General features: G+C 60.1%; 1 protein-coding gene across 1 annotated transcript; it reads right to left on the bottom strand.

Annotated features, from left to right (window-relative positions):
- Positions 1-2,252: 2,252 nt before the first annotated feature.
- Positions 2,253-3,834, bottom strand: KLHL26 (kelch like family member 26). The gene has a single exon (XM_068981163.1). It carries the CDS (start codon positions 3,828-3,830, stop codon positions 2,253-2,255), a length of 1,578 nt encoding a protein of 525 aa, XP_068837264.1. The 5' UTR covers positions 3,831-3,834.
- Positions 3,835-18,178: the final 14,344 nt, after the last annotated feature.

Consider the following 18,178-nt stretch of genomic DNA (forward strand, 5'->3'; position numbering starts at 1 on the left):
ACTGCCCCCCTGAAGGGGCCGTGCCTCTAGCAAGGAAGGATTCTCTTTGCGGGAAGCTCAGGTTGGGGGGTGGGGATGAGAAAGGACTGGAATGTTCTGGTAAATCCCCGAGGGCTGCTCTTTTCATTTCTACGCCGCTGGCAGTGTGGACTCATCACAGGTTCCCCATCTAGTTTCTATTTCGACCCTGTCCCCCCGCCCCCACACAGACTCCGCTTCACCCCTGGACCCTGGCGGCCATGGCGCAGGAGCACCGGGCCTGTGGGTGCGTTTTGAGGGTGATCCCGGAAGCCGGCCCTTTCAGGAGGCTGTCAGAAAACTCCATTCTCCACGAGGCAGCAGTGGGGTTTGCAGCGAGGCCTGCTATAGGAGCAGGGATTGGGGGCAATCCACGGAGCTCTGGGGCCCATACGAAAGCACGGTGACTACATCATTCTTTGAGGACCCGCCCTGCTTCTCCCCTATCCCACCCTCTGGGGAGAGGGCTCCTGGCTGCCCACCCTGGAGTCCTGCGACTGAGTACATGGAAACAGAACCCGCCAGGAGCTCTGGGGCTGGCTGATGGCAGGGGGCTGGGCCACCAGGCACAAGGAGCAACATGGAAAGAGTCTCTCCAAGGCCGCCCCTCCTGGGCCGGGTTTGCCCTCTGTCTTCCCCACTGGAAGTGGAAGTCCTGGCTGCACGCCCACAGCCGCACGGGTACATCCGCTCAGTCATGTCCGACTCTGCGACCCCATGGACTATATCCCTCCAGGCGGCCTCTGTCCATGGGATTCTCCAGGCAGGAATCCTGGAGCAGGCTGCCATTTCCTCCTCCAGGGATTTCCCCAACAGGGATCAAACCTGCGTCTCCTGCATTGGCGGGCGAGTCCTTTACCACTGCCCCGCCTGGGAAGCCCACTGCCCCCACGGCTCTGAGCCAAAGGCTGGTCCTGCTCCTCTGCAAGGCTAGGAGAGGGGGAGGGGGGAGAGAAGCCCCCAGCATGCAAGGCCATTAGGAATCTGCATGCCGTCATGCCCCACAAGCTCAGCCCTGGGCCCACTCCATCTTTTTACCATAACATTTTTATTAAATATAAGGAAAATAGGCGGCGACATCTGCTAAGGTCTGAGGTCAATTCTTCACATGGCGCGAGGGTCACAGAGACACGACATCAATCGTCCATTAGCAGCAGAAGAGACACTTTAAGTTGCCCCAAGGGTACAAATCTCGTTTATAAGACAGCAGTGCTGGCCTCTTAAGAAAAAGCAAACGAGAACCAAACAAAAAAAGAGGTTTTGAGGTTTAGACTCCAAAACAAACGTGGCCACAGATACTGCAAATCCCTCGTAGGGAGCAGCCTCACAGCCTGCCTGACTTCCCGCACCAAGTGGGCACAGGCCCGGCGGCACACCAACCTGCACACAGGGCGGGGGTGGGGGAGCAGAGGGCTAGAAAGGGGCAGAAATAAAACCATGGGACAGATGCGCTGTGAGATTCTGAGGCCCGTGTCCCTGCTCACTCGTGGGACAGGGCCAGGGACGAGGAGCCTCAGCCCTGTTCTTGTCACGGCCCTGCACGTCACCCAGAGCCAAACGGAAGGCCTAAGGCCCCTAAGGACCATCTCTGGGAGGTGGCTGTGGTTTTCCCTCCTGAAAGCAGGCGATCGCACACCCTGAAGGTGCCAGGATCCAGGTCAGGAATGGAGAGGAGCACTGGTCCCCTCCCACTCAGCAGCTTGGGCTCACTGGGGAGGCAGAAACATGCCCTTCTGGCCACCCCGAGTCAGGCACCTCCCAGCCGCCTCTCCTGCTCCTGGGTGTCACAGAGATCTGGGGTGTGTTTTTTTAAAAAAAGACACATGCAACTCAGAGTGGGCGGGGGGAACTGGAGGATCAAATGAGTTCGCATCTGAATGTCTCAGACCTCCAGGCGGAGGGAGGGGAGAGAGGGGAGACAAAGCCACACACTCCAAACAAGACCCCTATTCCCACCCGCCAGGGAGAACATGAGGTGGGCAAGGAAACCGCCTCGGGTGTGAGCTGGCGGCCACAGCACGTCAGGCACGCTGCTGGCAGGCTCCCCCCGAGGGCGTGGAGCCAGAATCTGCTTCAGGAAGGAAGCAGGGGACGCAGAGGGTGCCGTGTCCACACAGCAGGCCCCAGGAGGCCGGCCCAGGGGTAGGGCGGCCCAGTTCTCTGCGGGAACCTGCGCCCTCCAAGCCCCTGGCAGAAACAGCAGACAGCCAAGCCGGTGACCGGGGTCTGGGGAGCTACCTGCGGGCCCCGGCCCGGGGCAGCAGCACGGGGGCACAGGCGATGCCGGCAAAGGACTCGGGAAAGTGCAGGTCGCGCTCCCACTCGTCAGTCTCGGTGTTGTACACCTGCACAAGGCCGGTCACGTTGTTGAGACGCCAGTTGTAACCCCCGACAATGTAGATCTTCCTGTCCAGCAGGCAGCAGCCAGCCTCAGACTGGCCGGCCCGCATGGGGGTGACGCTGGTCCACTGGTCCGTCTCGGGCACGTAGTACTCCACGGCCAGCACGTCAAAGCAGCGGTCCACGTGGTCCATGCGGCCCCCGAGAGCGTAGATGCGGCCGCCGGCCCCCACCATAGCGTGGAGCACCCGGGGCTCGCTCATGGGCGCCTTGAACTCCCACTGGTCGGCCTCGGGGTCGTAGCAGTGCAGGGCCTTCTTGTCCTCCACCGAGATGCCGTAGCCACCCGAGATGTACAGGCGGCCCCCCGCCGAGGCGCCTGCGTGGCCCCATGTACGGCGCTTGAGCGAGCAGGCGTAGCCCCACTCGTTGCGCCGCGGGCAGTACCGCTCCACCGAGGCCAGGCTGCCGGCCCGGTTGCGGCCACCCGTGGCATACACCATGCCGCACAGCACGTTCAGCTGGAACTGGATCCGGCTCTCCTGCATGGCTTGCAGGCGCAGCCAGCGGTTGAGGTGGGGGTCGTAGCGGTAGCAGGCGTCCACGGCGCCCTCACCACTGCGGTACTGCAGGTGCTGGCCCCCGGCCACATACACGAAGTTGTCCAGCACCGCCACGCACGTGTGGCTGCAGCCCACCTCCATCTCCGTCAGCTCACGGAAGTGGCGGGCACCCGGCTCGGGCAGCTGGTACACCTTGCTGCTGACGGAACGGTCACTGTCTGTGTACGGGGTGCCACCGAAGGCCACCAGCGAGGGCACGTCCGAGCGCACGGCGGTGCGTGACGACTGCATCTCGTGCTGCCGGAAGGGGAGCACTTGGTAGCTGAAAGCCTCCAGCAGGTACTGGCGGCACAGCACGTCCTCCACCATGATGTCCAGCGTCTGCACGTTGTCCACCAGGTCCGAGGGCCGCATGAGCGGGAAGCGGATGTGGCAGAGCACGTGGCTGGCACGCAGGCGCCGGGCTGGGTCGTGCTGCAGCCAGCGCACGGCCGCCCGGAACAGGTCAATCTCGGCGCAGCTCTGCAGCCGGTTGCTCTGCAGGAAAAAGACCAGGCGCTCGAGCGGCAGGTGCAGGAAGTCCTCCTCCTCGGCTATCTGCAGGAAGTGCCGGAAGGTGAAGGCGTCCACTGATTCCTTGAGCGAGGCCAGGCTGAAGGTGGTGGCCATGTGGCCGATGTGCAGACAGGTCTCGACGCTCATGGCGGCCTTGAGGAACTCCTCGCACAGCTCCACCACAGGCAGCATCTGCAGGAACACGGCGGCGCCCAGCACGTCCTGCACACAGTCCAGGTCCAGGGTCACCTCGGCGCTGTAGGCGAAGTCGATGATGTGCCTCAGGCCGCGGGCCGACACGCCCTTCAGCTCAATGACGTCCTGGCTCGCCTCCCGCATGCCACCCGTGAACATGGCCCTGAAGGTCGGAAACACAGCGTGGAGGCTCAGGCCAGCCCAGGGGCCATGTGCTGCCCGGGAAGGCCTGGCCCCCACACCCCGGACACTGTCCCCACGAGGGGCCCTGCCCAGCCTAACCCAGAGGTTAGCAGTGCTAGGGCCCACGGACTCAGAGGGTGAAGACCAAGGGTTGTGAGCTGCGGGGTGGGTGCAGTTCCACAAAAGGAGACCAAATCTTGGGTTTGGCTTTGACTCTGAGGACAGGACTTTCTTAGGAAGGACTGATGCTGAAGCTGAAACTCCAGTACTTTGGCCACCTGATGCAAAGAACTGACTCACTGGAAAAGACCCTGATGCTGGGAAAGACTGAAGGCAGGAGGAGAAGGGGACGACAGAGGATGAGATGCTTGGATGGCATCACCAGCTCAATGGACATGAGTTTGAGCAAGCTCCGGGAGTTGGTGATGGATAGGGAGGCCTGGTGGGCTGCAGTCCACGGGGTTGCAGAGAGTCAGACATGGCTGAGCGCCTGGACTGACTGAGGACGGGTCCCCCTGGCCCACCTTAACACCCGCCCTGGGAGAGCTCCCCCGCGGCAAGCTCCAAAGACAGAGCAGGGTCCCCCACGGCAGTGTGCACCGCGGGTCACGGACAGCCTGGCCCACCGGAGCAGGAGGCTCCACCTTCCCCAGCCTGGGTCTTGGGTCACTGTCACATGGGTTGGAGAGGGGTGAGAGTCCCCAGGTCAGAGGGCCCATCAGGAAGCTATGCTAGGGTCCCTGCCATCTCCGAGGCCTAGGTGGTCGGAGAAGCCCCCTGAGAATGGCCTAAAGGAACACCAGTCCATTGTGAGCCCCACCCCAGCAGCAAGTGACCCCGGCTCTGTCCACCCCGCGCTCCTGCTCCAAGAAGCGGTATTCACCTGAGTGCTGATAAGACACATGGGCCCTGGGTCCCAGCCCCCCACGGCTCCAGAGGGTCCCCTACCAGGAAGAGGGGTGAGAACCCCAGTGCCTGCTCAGGGCTCCTGGCAAGTTCTAGAAGATGGAGAGTGGCAGGGTCCTTTCATGGGACCAGCTGGCACCTTATCAAGAGTTGTAACTCCCATCAGCACACATCCGTGACAGCTGCCTGAGGGGAGAACTTCAGACACCGCCTGGCAGATGCACACCCCTAGTCCCCGCTGGGTGGGCCCAGCTCAGGCCAGGAGCAGAGACAGCCAAGCTGGGGGCAGCCGGGGGCCACCGACTAACCACCACCCAACCCTTGGCAGCAGCGCTCCACCAGCCCCCAGACCCCGCTTCTTCGTGTCCCCACAAGTTCCATCAGCCCATCGAAGGCAGAAGCGATCACGGCGATGGGAGGGAGCATTGCCTTTTAAGGCCTCTCCGACTGCAGTGCCAGCGCAGAGGAGCCTTTAAAGGGCATTTCTGGCTCGGCCGGCCCGCCCGTCCCCAAATCCAGAATAAAAATAGAAGCGGCGCCCCAGATGGCTTGGCTGCTCCAGCTCCCCAGAACGGCCTCTCTGAGCCCGTGGGGCGGGCAGCCAGGGGGCACATCAGGCAAGGCACCCCAGTTGCAAGGACCGTGAGGCTCAGGGTGGGCACTTGGGCTGGGACTCTAAGAGACGGCTGGCAAATTGGGGCTGAAGAACCTCCCCCAAGTGGCACCCCAGCTCTCTCAGGTGGCAGGAGGAAGCTGACCAGTTGGTCACTAAGGGAATGAGGGAGACTGTCCCCAAGCTGTGACAGCTTTCCACGGGTAAGAATGGCTGGGTGGGACCCTCACTCCCCTGCCCAGCCGAGCTCTTCAGGAAAGAGACTTTGGGGCAGAGAGACCCGGACACCCAGCAAGGCCTTACTCATAACACGGCGTCTTGGACAGAGTCTGGCACCCACAGGGGCTGCCAACTAGGTGTACCATCCATCCCCCGGCATGCACACAGGCTCGCAAGGGCAGAATTCATGCCTTTGATCACTGCCAAATTCCCAAGGCCCAGAACAGCATTAGGCACAAGCAGGCATCAAAGACAAAATGAAAACCCAATGGCGCCCTGCCGCCTTTGCAGGGCAGAAGCTGCTAAGCGGGCTCCCACCTCTGCCCCCAGGCATGCTCGGCTTATCTGCTCCGTGTCCCCCCGGGTTGAACAAGCGGCAAACCTGGAAAAACCTGCAGGCTTACTGGACATCTGGCTTCTCTCTAAACCCAGAGATGGGCGAACCTCAGCCTCTTTCCCTCAAAGCCATCCTGGGCTGGAGACACAGCCCTGGGATGGTCCCTCTGGGACGGGCGGTGCCCCCACTCCACCCCGGGGCCCGCGCGCACCTGAAGTAGTCGCTGCAGGCAGCCAGGACCACCTTGTGCGCGTGGAAGGTCTCTCGGTTGACAGTGAGCACGACGTCCAGGAGCTGGCCCTGGGCGCGGAGGGCAGCGAGGCCCTGCAGGAGGCTGGTGCTGTGGCCAGGGGCCGAGAAGGTGCACTTGAGGGCCCCGTTCTTGTCAGCCATGCTGTGGGGGAGCAGAGGTGGGCAGGCAGCTGAGAGGCCATGGAGCCATCTGCTCTCCACCCAGGGGCCCTGAGCAGGCTTGGCAGGAAGCTGCCCTGGGTGGAAGTGAAGTTGCCAGAACCCATCCCTGAGAAGCGGAAGCCGGACCTGGGTCCCAGTGGTGACTGCCACCTGCCCGCTGGCTGGCCTTGGCAGTGGAGGTGCACGTACAGACTCCATTTGTCGCCTGTGAAATAGGCGAGGTTTCATGCAAGACCCACAGAGGCTCCCACATATCCTTTTCCTTCTAATTTAATTGAGGTGAGATTCATATAACAGTCATCATTTTGCCGTGTACAATTCAGTGGCATAAAATCCACTCACAAAGTTATGCAACCATCACAGCTATCGGCGAGGCGAAGGCAGACCCATGCCCACTGCCAGTTCCCCCTAGTCACCGCTGCTCTGCTTCCCGTGGCCATTTGCCTGATAGGACCAGGGATCACACTCGGGCCCCCTCCAGTGGGAGCATGGAGTTCTGATCACTGGACCAGCTGGGGCGTCCCAACCCCATGGACCCAGGGCAGTAGGAGGACACAGGCACACTGAACCCGAGCTGAGGAAGCAGCAGGTTGCATGGGATCTTCCTGTCACCCTGGGGCCAATATAAAGAAGCCATAAAACCAAGTATAACTGCCCTCAAGAAGATGGATTTACCTGTGGGGGCAGCTTGCTGAGGGGATGGGAGAAGGAAGACACATTCTGGCACATCCCATCAAAATAAGGGTGCACAAGGCAAAGGCTGTCTTATAATAAAAATAAAGTTTTGAAAAGGAGAGGGGTGGCCACAACCCAAATGCCCACCAGTGGATGAATGGGTAAACAAAATGTGTATGCATATGAAGGAATATTACTCGGTCATGACAAAGAATGGAGCTGATTCAGGCTACCATAGGGAAGAGACTTGAAGACCTCAGGCTAAGTGAAAGAAGCCAGACACAAAAGGTCGCATGTTCATGATTCCATTTATATGAAATGTCCAGAAATCCACAGACAGAAAGCAGGTCAGTGCTTGCCAGGGGCTGGGGGTGGAGGGTGGGGAGTGACTGCCCACCCAGGGTTCCCTTTGGGGTGATGAAAACGTTCTGGAACCAGAAAGACACGCTGGTTGCACAACACTGTCGAGGCACTTAACGCCGCTGAATTATCCTCTTTAAAATGGTGAGTTTTATGTTATATGAACTTCACCGGAAAAACAAAACAAAACTCAAGGTCCTTGGAGCCTTCTCAGGTCCTGTGTGAAGGCAGCCACGGCCTCCAGGGCCTCACAGTACACGAGGCCCTCTGTGGCTCCATCCCTACTGTTCCTACTCACTCCCCTTCATCCCCTTTGCTATTTCATCTTGGAAAACTTTTGCAGAAATGCATCAATAAGGGAAGCGTTTACGGAGAAGGAAATGGCAACCCACTCCAGTATTCTTGCCTGGGAAATCCCATGGACAGAGGAGCCTGGACGGCTACAGTCTATGGAGTCTCAAAAGAGTCAGACACAATTGAACAACTAAACAACACCAAAGTAAAAAAATAAATAAGTTAAGAGTTTAGGAGGCCCTAATGTATCACTTCATCCTCCAAATGCAACAGAAACAGACAATGCCTGGACTTCCCTGGCTAAGACTTTGAGCTCCCAATGCAGGGGGGCCACATTGATCCCTGGTCAGGGAAGTAGGCCTGCATGCCACAACTAAAAGTTCACCAGTCACGTGCTGCAAGGAAGATCGGAGATCCTGCACGCTGCAGCTAAGACCCAGCCCAGTCAAATAAATATACATGTTTTTAAAACTCCAAACTTATAAAAAAAAGAAAGAAAGGCACATGCCCCTCAGCCTCCATGGAGTCAATAACCTTCCCAGGACTCTCCCAGACTCCCCCTCACCCAGGCAAAGGCCAGCGTCCCCAGTCCTCTGCTCACTCCCCATGGCCTCCAGCTCTCTGGAACGTGCTTTCCCATTCCTGGGACAGACGCCTGCCCACAAATGAGGGCCAGGAATGTGGGCACTGGTCTTTCCAAGAATGCAGGAGGAGAAAGAAGGCTTCTCGGCTCCCACTGCCCACCAGCTCCCCAAACATGATCGGGGCCAAGCACACGGCATTCAGTTGCTGCCGACAGGAGGTCCACAACTTGCACAGGCTGCCCACCTCAGTGGCCCTTCTAGAAGCCTCAAGAAAGGAGATGAACTAAGTCAACGGGCAGAGGGGGTGCAGGGCCCTGGGCGCTGCCCACAGACCTGCAAGGTGCTCAGGATTCCGAAGGTGTGGGGACGTGTCGGGGGACACCACCTGGTCTGAGTGAAAAGCCCTCCTGTCCCCGGAGGCAGGAACACAAGCGACTCAGAGCATCTGCGCTGGAGAGGCTAGCGGGCCAGCGGCGCCAGGAACCAGGCCTGGAGGCTGGGTGTGCAGACTGTGGGAGGAGGGAAGGGAAGGGGCCCAGGAGGACCCGGAGTCTCTAGCCTGGCTGAATGGAGTGCGCGCCCCCCTCTCATGCACCCCCCCCTCCCAGTGCCGCTCTGTCCGGGCCACCCTTCCTGGGCGGGCCACCGCCAGGACCCAGGTCTCCGTCCTTTTGGTTTCCCAAGGCCCGCAAGTGACCCCGTTCTGAAGATCACGGATCCTCGGGATTCAGAGGACCTCAAACTGCACCCATCCCCTGGCCAGGACATCTCCAGGGACAGGGTCTCACTGTGTCCTCTCGCCGACACTCCACAATGGGCTCTGGACTGCCGGAGCCAACACCGTGTCCCACAAGAGCCTCCAAGTATCCCGGAGGTGCTCGGGTCCATCCCGAGCTCCTCAGAGCTTTCTGTCAGCCCCATGGTCCCCTCCCAAGGGTGGGAGGACACAGAATGAATGAGACAGAGCAGCCGGCCCTTGCCAGGCACACAGTCAGGGAAACGGGGACCCAACATGGTCAAATTATCCAGAACGGGCCTGTCAGTGTCCCGTGGGAGGGAACAGGAGCTGGGAGCAGAGAGGGGCAGAGGCCAGAAAGTGGGGATGTCCCCAGCTTCTCCTCCTCCCAGCTCCGCCACCCCTGAGGTTAGACAGAGGCGCCCAGCCTCTCCCTGGGAGCACAGGGGCTTGGTATGGGTGTTGGCCCTATAGCCTGGCTTCCATCAGGGCCATCCCTGTGCGGGGTCACCTTCCAGCCCACAACGGGCCCCCTCCTGCCTGGGGCCAGGCGCCATCTTCCCTGCGCAGCACAGTGGCCTAGGATCAGCGATAGCTGATGGGAACCTCCCTCCCGGGGCCTGGCAGTGGAGAAGAGGCCCACCTCAAACCAGGGACGGTGTTAAGACATCGACGCAGACTTGGCTGGACTAGGTGACTCCAGGGACGACAGAGCCACTCTCCACAGACACCACTCTGTGTGCACAGCAGGAGCTGCGGGTGAAAAGTGACGCACAGACAGCACCAGCATGCCACGTGCATCGCCAGGATCTCCTAGAGTCATGCAAACCTGGAGCCTAGCCCTGAGCAGTGTCTGGAAGGCTGAGCCAGGACCCAAAGCCTGGGAGACTCATCTCAGCCAGACCCACTCGAAAAGCCTGCCAGGGCCACACTGCAGCATTCACCACTCAAGGCCCTGGCACCTGGAGTGAGGTGCAGAGGGCAGGACTCCGAGGCCGCCCTGCTATCTGCCAGCCACGTGACTCAGGCATGTTCCTCAGACCTCTGAGTCTTGATTTTTCTCAGCTCTCAAACGAGGCAGAGGGCTGCCAAGAGGCTCCGGGGCCCCCATCACCTCCCAGGAAATGAGGGACGGCAGACTCCCTATTTTCCCCAGCTTCACTTTGGGCTGGCCAGGCCCAGTGGGGGGCTGCACCCTGCCACCACCCCTACAAGCTGCCCACCTGCCTTTGAACGGGACCAAGTGCTTGGGAACTTGAAGCTTGGAACCACCCACAGAGTGCTGGCTCATGGCAGGTGCCAACTGAGCCTGGCTGGCCTCTCCATGGACACCTCGCCTCACACATTTTTACACTCCCACTACCCAGCCTTTGCCATTTTGCTTTTAGCTGGCCTTAGTTTATTCTTCGAAGTTCCTCTGAGAGTGTGAGGCAAGGTAGGAGGATTTCCTGTGATTCCACTGAGCCCTGGGGACTGGTACACCCACGCATATTTTCACCAGAAGAAAGATCTCACACCTGAGGTAACTTCATCCTGGAGCTGCTTGGTCCCTGAGTATATATTTACTGTGGTCCTTCATATATAAAGAGCACCAAGAAATCAATACAAAGCCAGCAATGTCACAGAAAGCTGTGCAAAGGTTGTGGGCTGATGGTTCATGGGAAGTGAAGCACATCTTCTCGGAAGGACCTCAGAGTCAGCTTCACTTATGATAAGAAAAGTATGCTCCCCAAAGGACTGGCTTCACCCCTCGGCAGAGGGGGGGGCGGGGGCAGAGTCATCAGGCAGGCCATCTGGCAGCAGACACTCTTGTCTATTCCCAGAGGCAGTTTGAAATGGGTCAACACCCAGGAAGGCAGTTTGAGAGACCTAGCAAAATTCTAATGGCTCATCTTCTCAACCTAGCAAGTCTGCTTCCAGGATTTTTCTGAGATACACTTACTTGTGCAAGTTGAGAGATGTGTGAGGATATTCGCTGGGGCCTGGAGATGGGAAACAAACTAAACACCCTTTAAGAGAGCACAAAGGGCTGCCCTCCAGCTGAGCATGGAGGCCATGCATACTCTGAGCATTAAAAATCTCCTATAGGGCTTCCCTGGTGGTTCAGAGGTAAAGAATCCGCCTCCCAGCATAGAACATGCAGGTTCGATCCCTGGATCAGGAAGATCTCCCAGAAAAGGAAATGGCAACCCACTCCGGTATTCTTGCCTGGGAAATCCCATGGACAGAGAAGCCTGGCGGGCTACAGTCCATGGGGTCGCAAAGAGTCGGACACGACTGAGGAACTAAACAACAGCAACAATGTGGGATTTAGGACACCTCAGCCCAGAAAACCCCAACCCAGCCCAGAGCACTGCCGCTTACAGGGCGTGGAGCCTACGTTGCGCCACGTGGGCAGGAAGCAGCCCCTCTCTGCGCATGCCTCGCCCTCCCCAGGCCCGCCTCCCTGTGCCGCCAGCAAGGCGCCCAGCACCTCAGGAGGCTGTTTTCCTCCTCCCATCTCAGAAATGGGACAACTGTCTCTGACGCCCTGACATCTACCCCCACACACACACCTCGCAGCCTCTGGGGAGCTCGGGGAGGGAGAGAGGCAGCCGGCCTGGACAGACAGGCAGGCGTGGCTGGGCGGAGGTGGGCAGCAGGAGGAGGGAGGGCCGGAGCCTGGGCCCGATGACTAAGGGAAGGCCCGTTACTCAGGCCAGCCCAGACAGGGGGCGGCGGCGAGGCGGGGCCACGGCCCCCAGGAAGGCGGCGGCGGCGGCAGGCCTTGAGCTGGTCCGAGCCTCCAGACAGCCACCCGAGCCACGGTCACCCGCGCTGAGTCATCGGAGCCAGTGCGTCAGCAGCCGGCTCAGGGCGTCTCTGCAGGCCGCCCCGGCTGCACCCTCAGCCTGGATCTGGCCACGGAGGGCATGGCCCCTGCTGTCCTGACCCCAGCCCGCACACCATGTCCCCCTGGCACTGTCATGGGGCACCCTCGGGCATGTGCAGGCCCGGGCGTGACACGGGGACACGGCGGCTGCTCCCTAAGGGTGTCCCTGCACAGGGCTGACGGCTGGTGGGACTGTGTGGGGGAAAAGCCCGCCCGGGACACCCATGACAGGATCCCCAGGGCCTCCCCAGCCAGTAAAGCCCACTGCCCGCGCTGTCACCAGATCCTGGCTGGCACCCCCCGCTTGGGCTCCCTCCTTCCCCCTTAGCTGTTCATGAGGTCAACAGCCCAAAATACACCATGGGCTAGAGCCACTGCTTTGAGGGGACCCAAGTCCAAGGCAGAATGGCATAGTGAGGGGCGGCCGTGGGAGGTGCGGGGCCACGTGAACAGTAACAGGCCCCTCGGGCGCTGAGAGCTGTGAGGCACAGCACTCGGCATGGTGGGCGCTCCCCGCCTCCTGCCCTCACCCGCCTGCTGGCCCTGGTCTCCACGATCGGTTTCCCAAGCTCACAGGAGAGATCTGAAGCCCCGGAAAGCTCTTTTCATTGGAATGTCCAAAAAAAAGAGAGAGAGAAGAGGCAAGAACAAGAAAGAATTTCACGGAAACATTTCTTTGGGGTTTTGTAAAATCCTTTCCCACCCCCACATGGAGCCCAAAACTCAGGCCAGAACAGTCTGACGGTATTGCCCCTTTAACATACTGTTCTGACATGCAAATTCCCTCACTTCCCCTCAAAACGGAGAGCACTTCCACTTTCAAAGCCAATTTTGGTTTTATTGTCCATGTGGCTCGATGGAGCGCAGCAGCGCAGCACAGCTGGTTGGCTCGCGCCCCGGCCGACGCAGTACCAGGGAGTTCCAGGCCACTCCGCCCCAGCGTCCTGGGTACAGCAGCAGGAAGACGCTGCACTTGTGGTGTGGGGGGGAACACAGGGGGCCAGAGACCCCGAGAGGGAGAGAGAGACCAGAGAGAGAGAGAAAGAGAGACACAGAGTGAGACCAGAGAGAGAGAGAGACCCAGAGAAGAAGAAACCAGGGAGAGAGAAAGCAACCAGAGAGAGAGAGCCCCAGAGACGGGGGAACAGAGACCCAGGGAGAAAGAGAGACCCAGAGATGGGGGACAGACCAAAGAGGGGCACGGGGGCTGGGGACGGGGCTGGGCTGCAGACGGAGAAGCACCGGCCGCCCGCCTGCCACTTCCCTGGCCTGTCTCTCACACCACCACCCCTGGCCTCCTGTCCAACCACACCGGAAGCTTCTCTGGCCGCTCCTCCCGCCCGCTTGACCCCTCACACAGCAGGCTCGCTGACGGAGCACACGCGGGGCACAGCCCAGGAGGGCAGTGTGGCAAGTGTCTTCTTCAAGGTGGTGAAACTGAGGCCCGGAGTGCCCCCACCCCCGCATCCTCAGGCTGCTCCCACTTAACGCTCCTCTGCAGCTGCTGACTCGGCCAAGGCCACTGTGCTGACCCCTGGGGTCGCAGCTCCACGGATAAAAGGTGCGTCTGAGCCAGGGTCCCACACGGCCCCCAAAGGCAGACACCCGCAAGCCGCTGTTGCTGTGGTTACCACAATATTTCGCAGCTCTGGGTCCTGCACTCGCAGCCCGAAGGATGGAGTCACCGTGTTTTGGCACCTGGCAGCAGCCCTCAGACGCGCGGGCTGGCCTGCAGCCCCCATGCTAACGTCAGTACCTTTCCTCCTGGGACCACTCGCCCCAGCCCGGCTCCGCCTGCCTCACCCCCAGGCAGCCGCAGGCCCGCAGTAAGGGGCAGCCTGTGGGCCTCTGGCAGAGCTGGAGCCCCAGGCTCTCTGGGCAGCAGACCAACGAGCAGGGCTGCTGGGTGGACAAGTGGAGAACCCAGGAGCAGATGAAGGTCCTGACAGCAGTGTCCCAGCAGGCCAGGATGCCAAACCGCTGAGGGAGACGGCGGGGGCCCAGAGATCCAGAGAGAAAGCAAATCTGGCCAGGGCCCAAGACCCCATGTGCCCCTGAGCCTGGGCGCTCTCCACAGCATTAGCAGTTAGGTTGTTTAAACCATGCTTGTTGCTTCCTGCATCATCTGCTGTAATTTCAATCAGGATGCCCAGTGCCAAGGCGGATCTGTGGACCCTGTGGGAGGCCAGGCGGGCCAGGCAGGGGCAGAGACTAATCACGCCTTCCCACCTGTTCTGCCTCCTCCAAGAGCCAGGCCATGGGCACAACTGGGGCACCCTGTGAGCTCAGCCTGGGAGCACAGCACCCCCAGAGATGCTCGCCCTGAGCCCCGCAAAGCAGTGCCAGGCCACACCTGCCCACCTGGTCCTCAGGGCATCCCCGCGCAGGGCCACCCCTGCCTCGTCTGTCCGCGGCTCCTCCCTGCCCACGCCTGCAGGACAGTGCTGAGGCGACAGGAGAGAGGCGCTGCTGGGGCGTGTGGGCAGGAGGGAACCAGGCCACCTGTGGGCACCTGGGACTGGTGGCCCTTGAGGGCCCTCACGTGACAGCCAGGAAGGCTGAGGGTAGAGCCAGGCAGGCAGATGGGCTCTAGAACCCACATCCACCGCAGAAGGAGCCATCACGACTCCTCCCAAAGACCCAGACAGGCGAAAAGAAGCAAATTCCCAGGGGCGTGGAGCAGAGGTGGGGGTCTATGTGGCCCCGCAAGTCACCAGCCTCGTGAGACCCTGGTGAGGTCCTGGCGAGATCCCGCGCACGGAGCCCGGCACCAGACGGCCTCACTCGGTGCTGGCTCCGTTCCCGGCTGAGGGGAACACGCCGCCGGCGCCATCATCCTGCCCTTCTGTGGCAAGGACACACTGCGTGGGTTCCCCCACTCCCCCGAAGTTTACTGGGGTGCGGCCCACTCTCCCGCCAGCAGAAGGCGACAGTGACGTTCATGTCCATCACCTCCCTACCCAGACCCCCTGCAGCTCCCCACGCTTTGCTCCTCAGTTCGTGCAGGGCCCCCAAGTCCCGCTGTGCCTCCTGCTCAGGCCCTCTGGCCTCAGCCCAGCCTCTCAGTCCAGGACACGTGGGGTCTGGCCGCTGCTGATGGACAAAAGGACCCTGTGGGCAGCATTTCCCCAATCCCAGACCCACCCAACTTCAGCAACTTCTCAAAGCGACACACAGCCCACCCCCTTCCCTCACCAGCAGCAAGTGCTCTGCCTATAAGATACCCTCCTCCCCGTCCCTGCAAGCAAGCACCCACTCTATGCAGGACTGTGGGCTGGAGCAGTGCCGACCTAGCTCCCAGCTCACCTCTTGGTGGGCGGCCTGGAGAGGGGTCCACCACGATTACCCCATCTTACAGACAATGGACATTGAGGCACAGAGAGGTTCAGGCACTCACCCAAGGCCACAGGGCACATCAGAGGTCAGTGTTAGCCTCTCTGCAGCCCCAGGTGGATGGCCCCCTGATCACCGCCATGATGCCGATGGGAGACTGAGGCTGGGAGAGCAGGGACCACTCACCAGGAAGGCCGAGCCAGGAGGTGCACGTGGAGCTGGACACCAAGGAGGGCAGGACACGGCTCCTCAGTAGCAGTCGGGGCAAGAGGGTGGACGAGCCTGTTAGCTCCCCAGCTGTTATGAGGGGGAACCCCACTCTACCAGGTCACCAGTAGGAAAGCCCCACCCAAGCCTGCACACCACTCTGACTTCCCACCCCAGCTCTTTTTGCCTCGCCTGCCCATCACACCATCGAGTAAACCATCCATTTCCAGTCTGTCTGTCTCCTCCAGGCTGAGTCCGGAGTCTCAACAGGCAGGGCAGGGTGGCTCTCTGTCTCCTGCTGTGTTCCAGCACCTGGCGCCGTGCCCAGCATGTGTTCAGAGCTCGGTCATGCCTGCTGATTAGATGGCTGGATGGCTGAGTGCGTGGATGGATGGACGGATGGATGGAGGGGTAGATGGATAATAGATAATGAGGGATGTGGTAGATTAATTAGACGAATGAGCAGATGGATGGATAGCTGGACGGATGAGTGGATGGAAGGGTGGGTGGGTGGAAGCATGGCTAGATGGAGAGATGGATGGACGGATAGATGATGAATGGGGAAGGGGGCAGGTAGACGGCTGCCAGGTGGCAGCAGCGGCTGCGGCCTGACTCCCATCTCTGCCTGTTGCGTACACCTGCTGTTATCCCCTCCACTCAACCCCCTGGTCCAACTCCTGGGAATGGGTATGTTATCCTTGACTGGGCTCTCTGGGATGTCTTACTTGCACACTTTGCTCACGCTATGCCCTGAGCAAACAGCCAGCTCCTTCCATCCCCTCCACCCCTCCTCCCCACGCTGCACTCTCCAGCCCACCAGCTCTGCCACGCTCCTCCAGCATCCACCTTTCCAAGCCTTCTCGAAATAGAAGGTCTCCCCAAGGCTTTCCTTGCCCTCATGGCCTGGGTAGGACTCCCTACAGCCTCCACGACCCCTCAAAGCTCAGCCAGGGCCCCCATGCCAGGGGCAGAAAGGGTGGCTAATAAGCAGATCTCAGGCCGAAGCTTCGCTTGCTTTTTTCCCACCCACGGACAAGAGGCTGATCCCAGTAAGTCCCCATCCGCCCACATTACCCCTGCTGCCCTGGGCTCGGAGATGCGGCCAGGTGAATGAGCCCAACCTCTTCACTCTACAAATCAAGCAAGCAGGCACAAGGCTGCCTGGCCCCAGAACACTGCTGGGAAATCCCGTGAGATTCCAGCACTGACAATTCCAACACCTCAGGACCCAGCCCAGCTGCCTCCCCTGGCAGGGCAGGTGGTGAGGCTCTGAGAGGGACAGTCCTGCCAAATGGCACATGCTCATGCCCAGTGATGCTAGGCCATACACAAGCAGACAAAGATGCAGGCATGGCTCAGCAAGGACCTTCTAATAGCAGCATAAACTTGGGCAACAGAAGGGGCTAGTCATGAATATCTCCATTTGGGGGGGGGGTGCCAATATCCCTTCCTTCCTCTAGTAAGGGACCCGTTTCCCTCCTTCACTCTCAGCCCCAGTGGTAAGGATAAGGAGACCCACCCCTGAGCTGAAAAGGGAGACCCACAACCCAGCCTGGCCAACCAGAGCCTCCCAGGCCCCAGCCTGGTCCCAGGAGAGGGGGCGTGACCCATCTGACCCAATCAGAGCCTTCCCTGGGACTTTTGCTGCAGCCACCAGGATGGAAGCCTGTCTTCCCCCTAGGGTTGCCAGGATGGTGGGAAGCAAGGTGAGGTCACCTTGCCCAACCAGGAAGGAAGTCAGAGAGCTGAGGGACGGGAGACACAGATTGCAGGGGATCATCTGAGCCCTGTATTTAATGGACCTAAAACTGGAATTCTCCCTGAACTTATTTTTTACATGAACAATGAGCTTTTATTTTTTAACTGAAGGCAGTGAGCTGAGGTTTTGGCTCCTGGAACCAACGGGGGCCTTCGATGTCAGAAGTTTCAAATCCGGGGCTTGAACTCCAGACGAGCCTCTGGAAAAACCACTGTGGAGTCAACACTTCTCCAGCTACCACCTCTCCCTGACGTGCACACAGCCTTCCTGCCCTGGGAGTGGAGGCGAGGATGCCTCACGCACGGCTCTGCGGGCCAGACAGACAGCCTGAGCCCCGCCTGCCTGGAAGGACACAGCGAAGGTCAGCAAGCTCCCCGTGCCCCCTGCTGTGAAAGTTCAGCAACTCTAAATGCTAAAATGCTGAAAGCATGCCTAAGGCCGGAGCTGCAGGGCAGCCCAATGCCATCAGCCTCAGCAGGAAAAACACCAGAGTTTCTGCAAGTGACTCACGTGGAGCATAAACGTTTGAGTATTCCCAGCCTGCCCGCCTTACGGGCACAGGGGCTGCCATTACCCCTCGCATGACAGCAGCGGGGAGAAAAAAGGCCACAAGCAGCCCTCCGGGACCAGACTCCACCCCAGCCAGCACACAGTTATGGCTTTTAACGACAGTTCTGGAAGTTTTTCAAGTGGAGTCTGCCTCCGGGTCTACAGGGGGGCCCCCACATGCCTGCCGCTTCACGGGCACTTTGTCACCACCCCTCCCAGCCCCCCATTCGGGAAAACGCCCCACTCTTAGCTCTGGCCATGGGAGATTCTGGGTGACCATGTCTGCCTGCTGCCGCTTCCTCCAGCAGGCTGTTTCAAATTCTAACATCCCTCTGAGAGGCAAGCTCTCCGGATATCCAGCCCAGCCCAGCCCAGCCCCGCTCGGATCCCGTCTGTCTTTGACCCCTGTGGAATTTCGCAGTTGTGGCGTCAGAAAACGTCTTCGGCACTCGATCCTCGGGTGACC

This window comes from Capricornis sumatraensis, chromosome 9 (genome assembly GCF_032405125.1).
Source record: "Capricornis sumatraensis isolate serow.1 chromosome 9, serow.2, whole genome shotgun sequence".
Lineage (NCBI taxonomy): Eukaryota > Metazoa > Chordata > Mammalia > Artiodactyla > Bovidae > Capricornis > Capricornis sumatraensis.

Coding starts and splice junctions, on each gene's coding strand:
- KLHL26 (XM_068981163.1), bottom strand. CDS start 3,830: ATGTTCACGGGTGGCATGCGGGAGGCGAGCCAGGACGTCATTGAGCTG.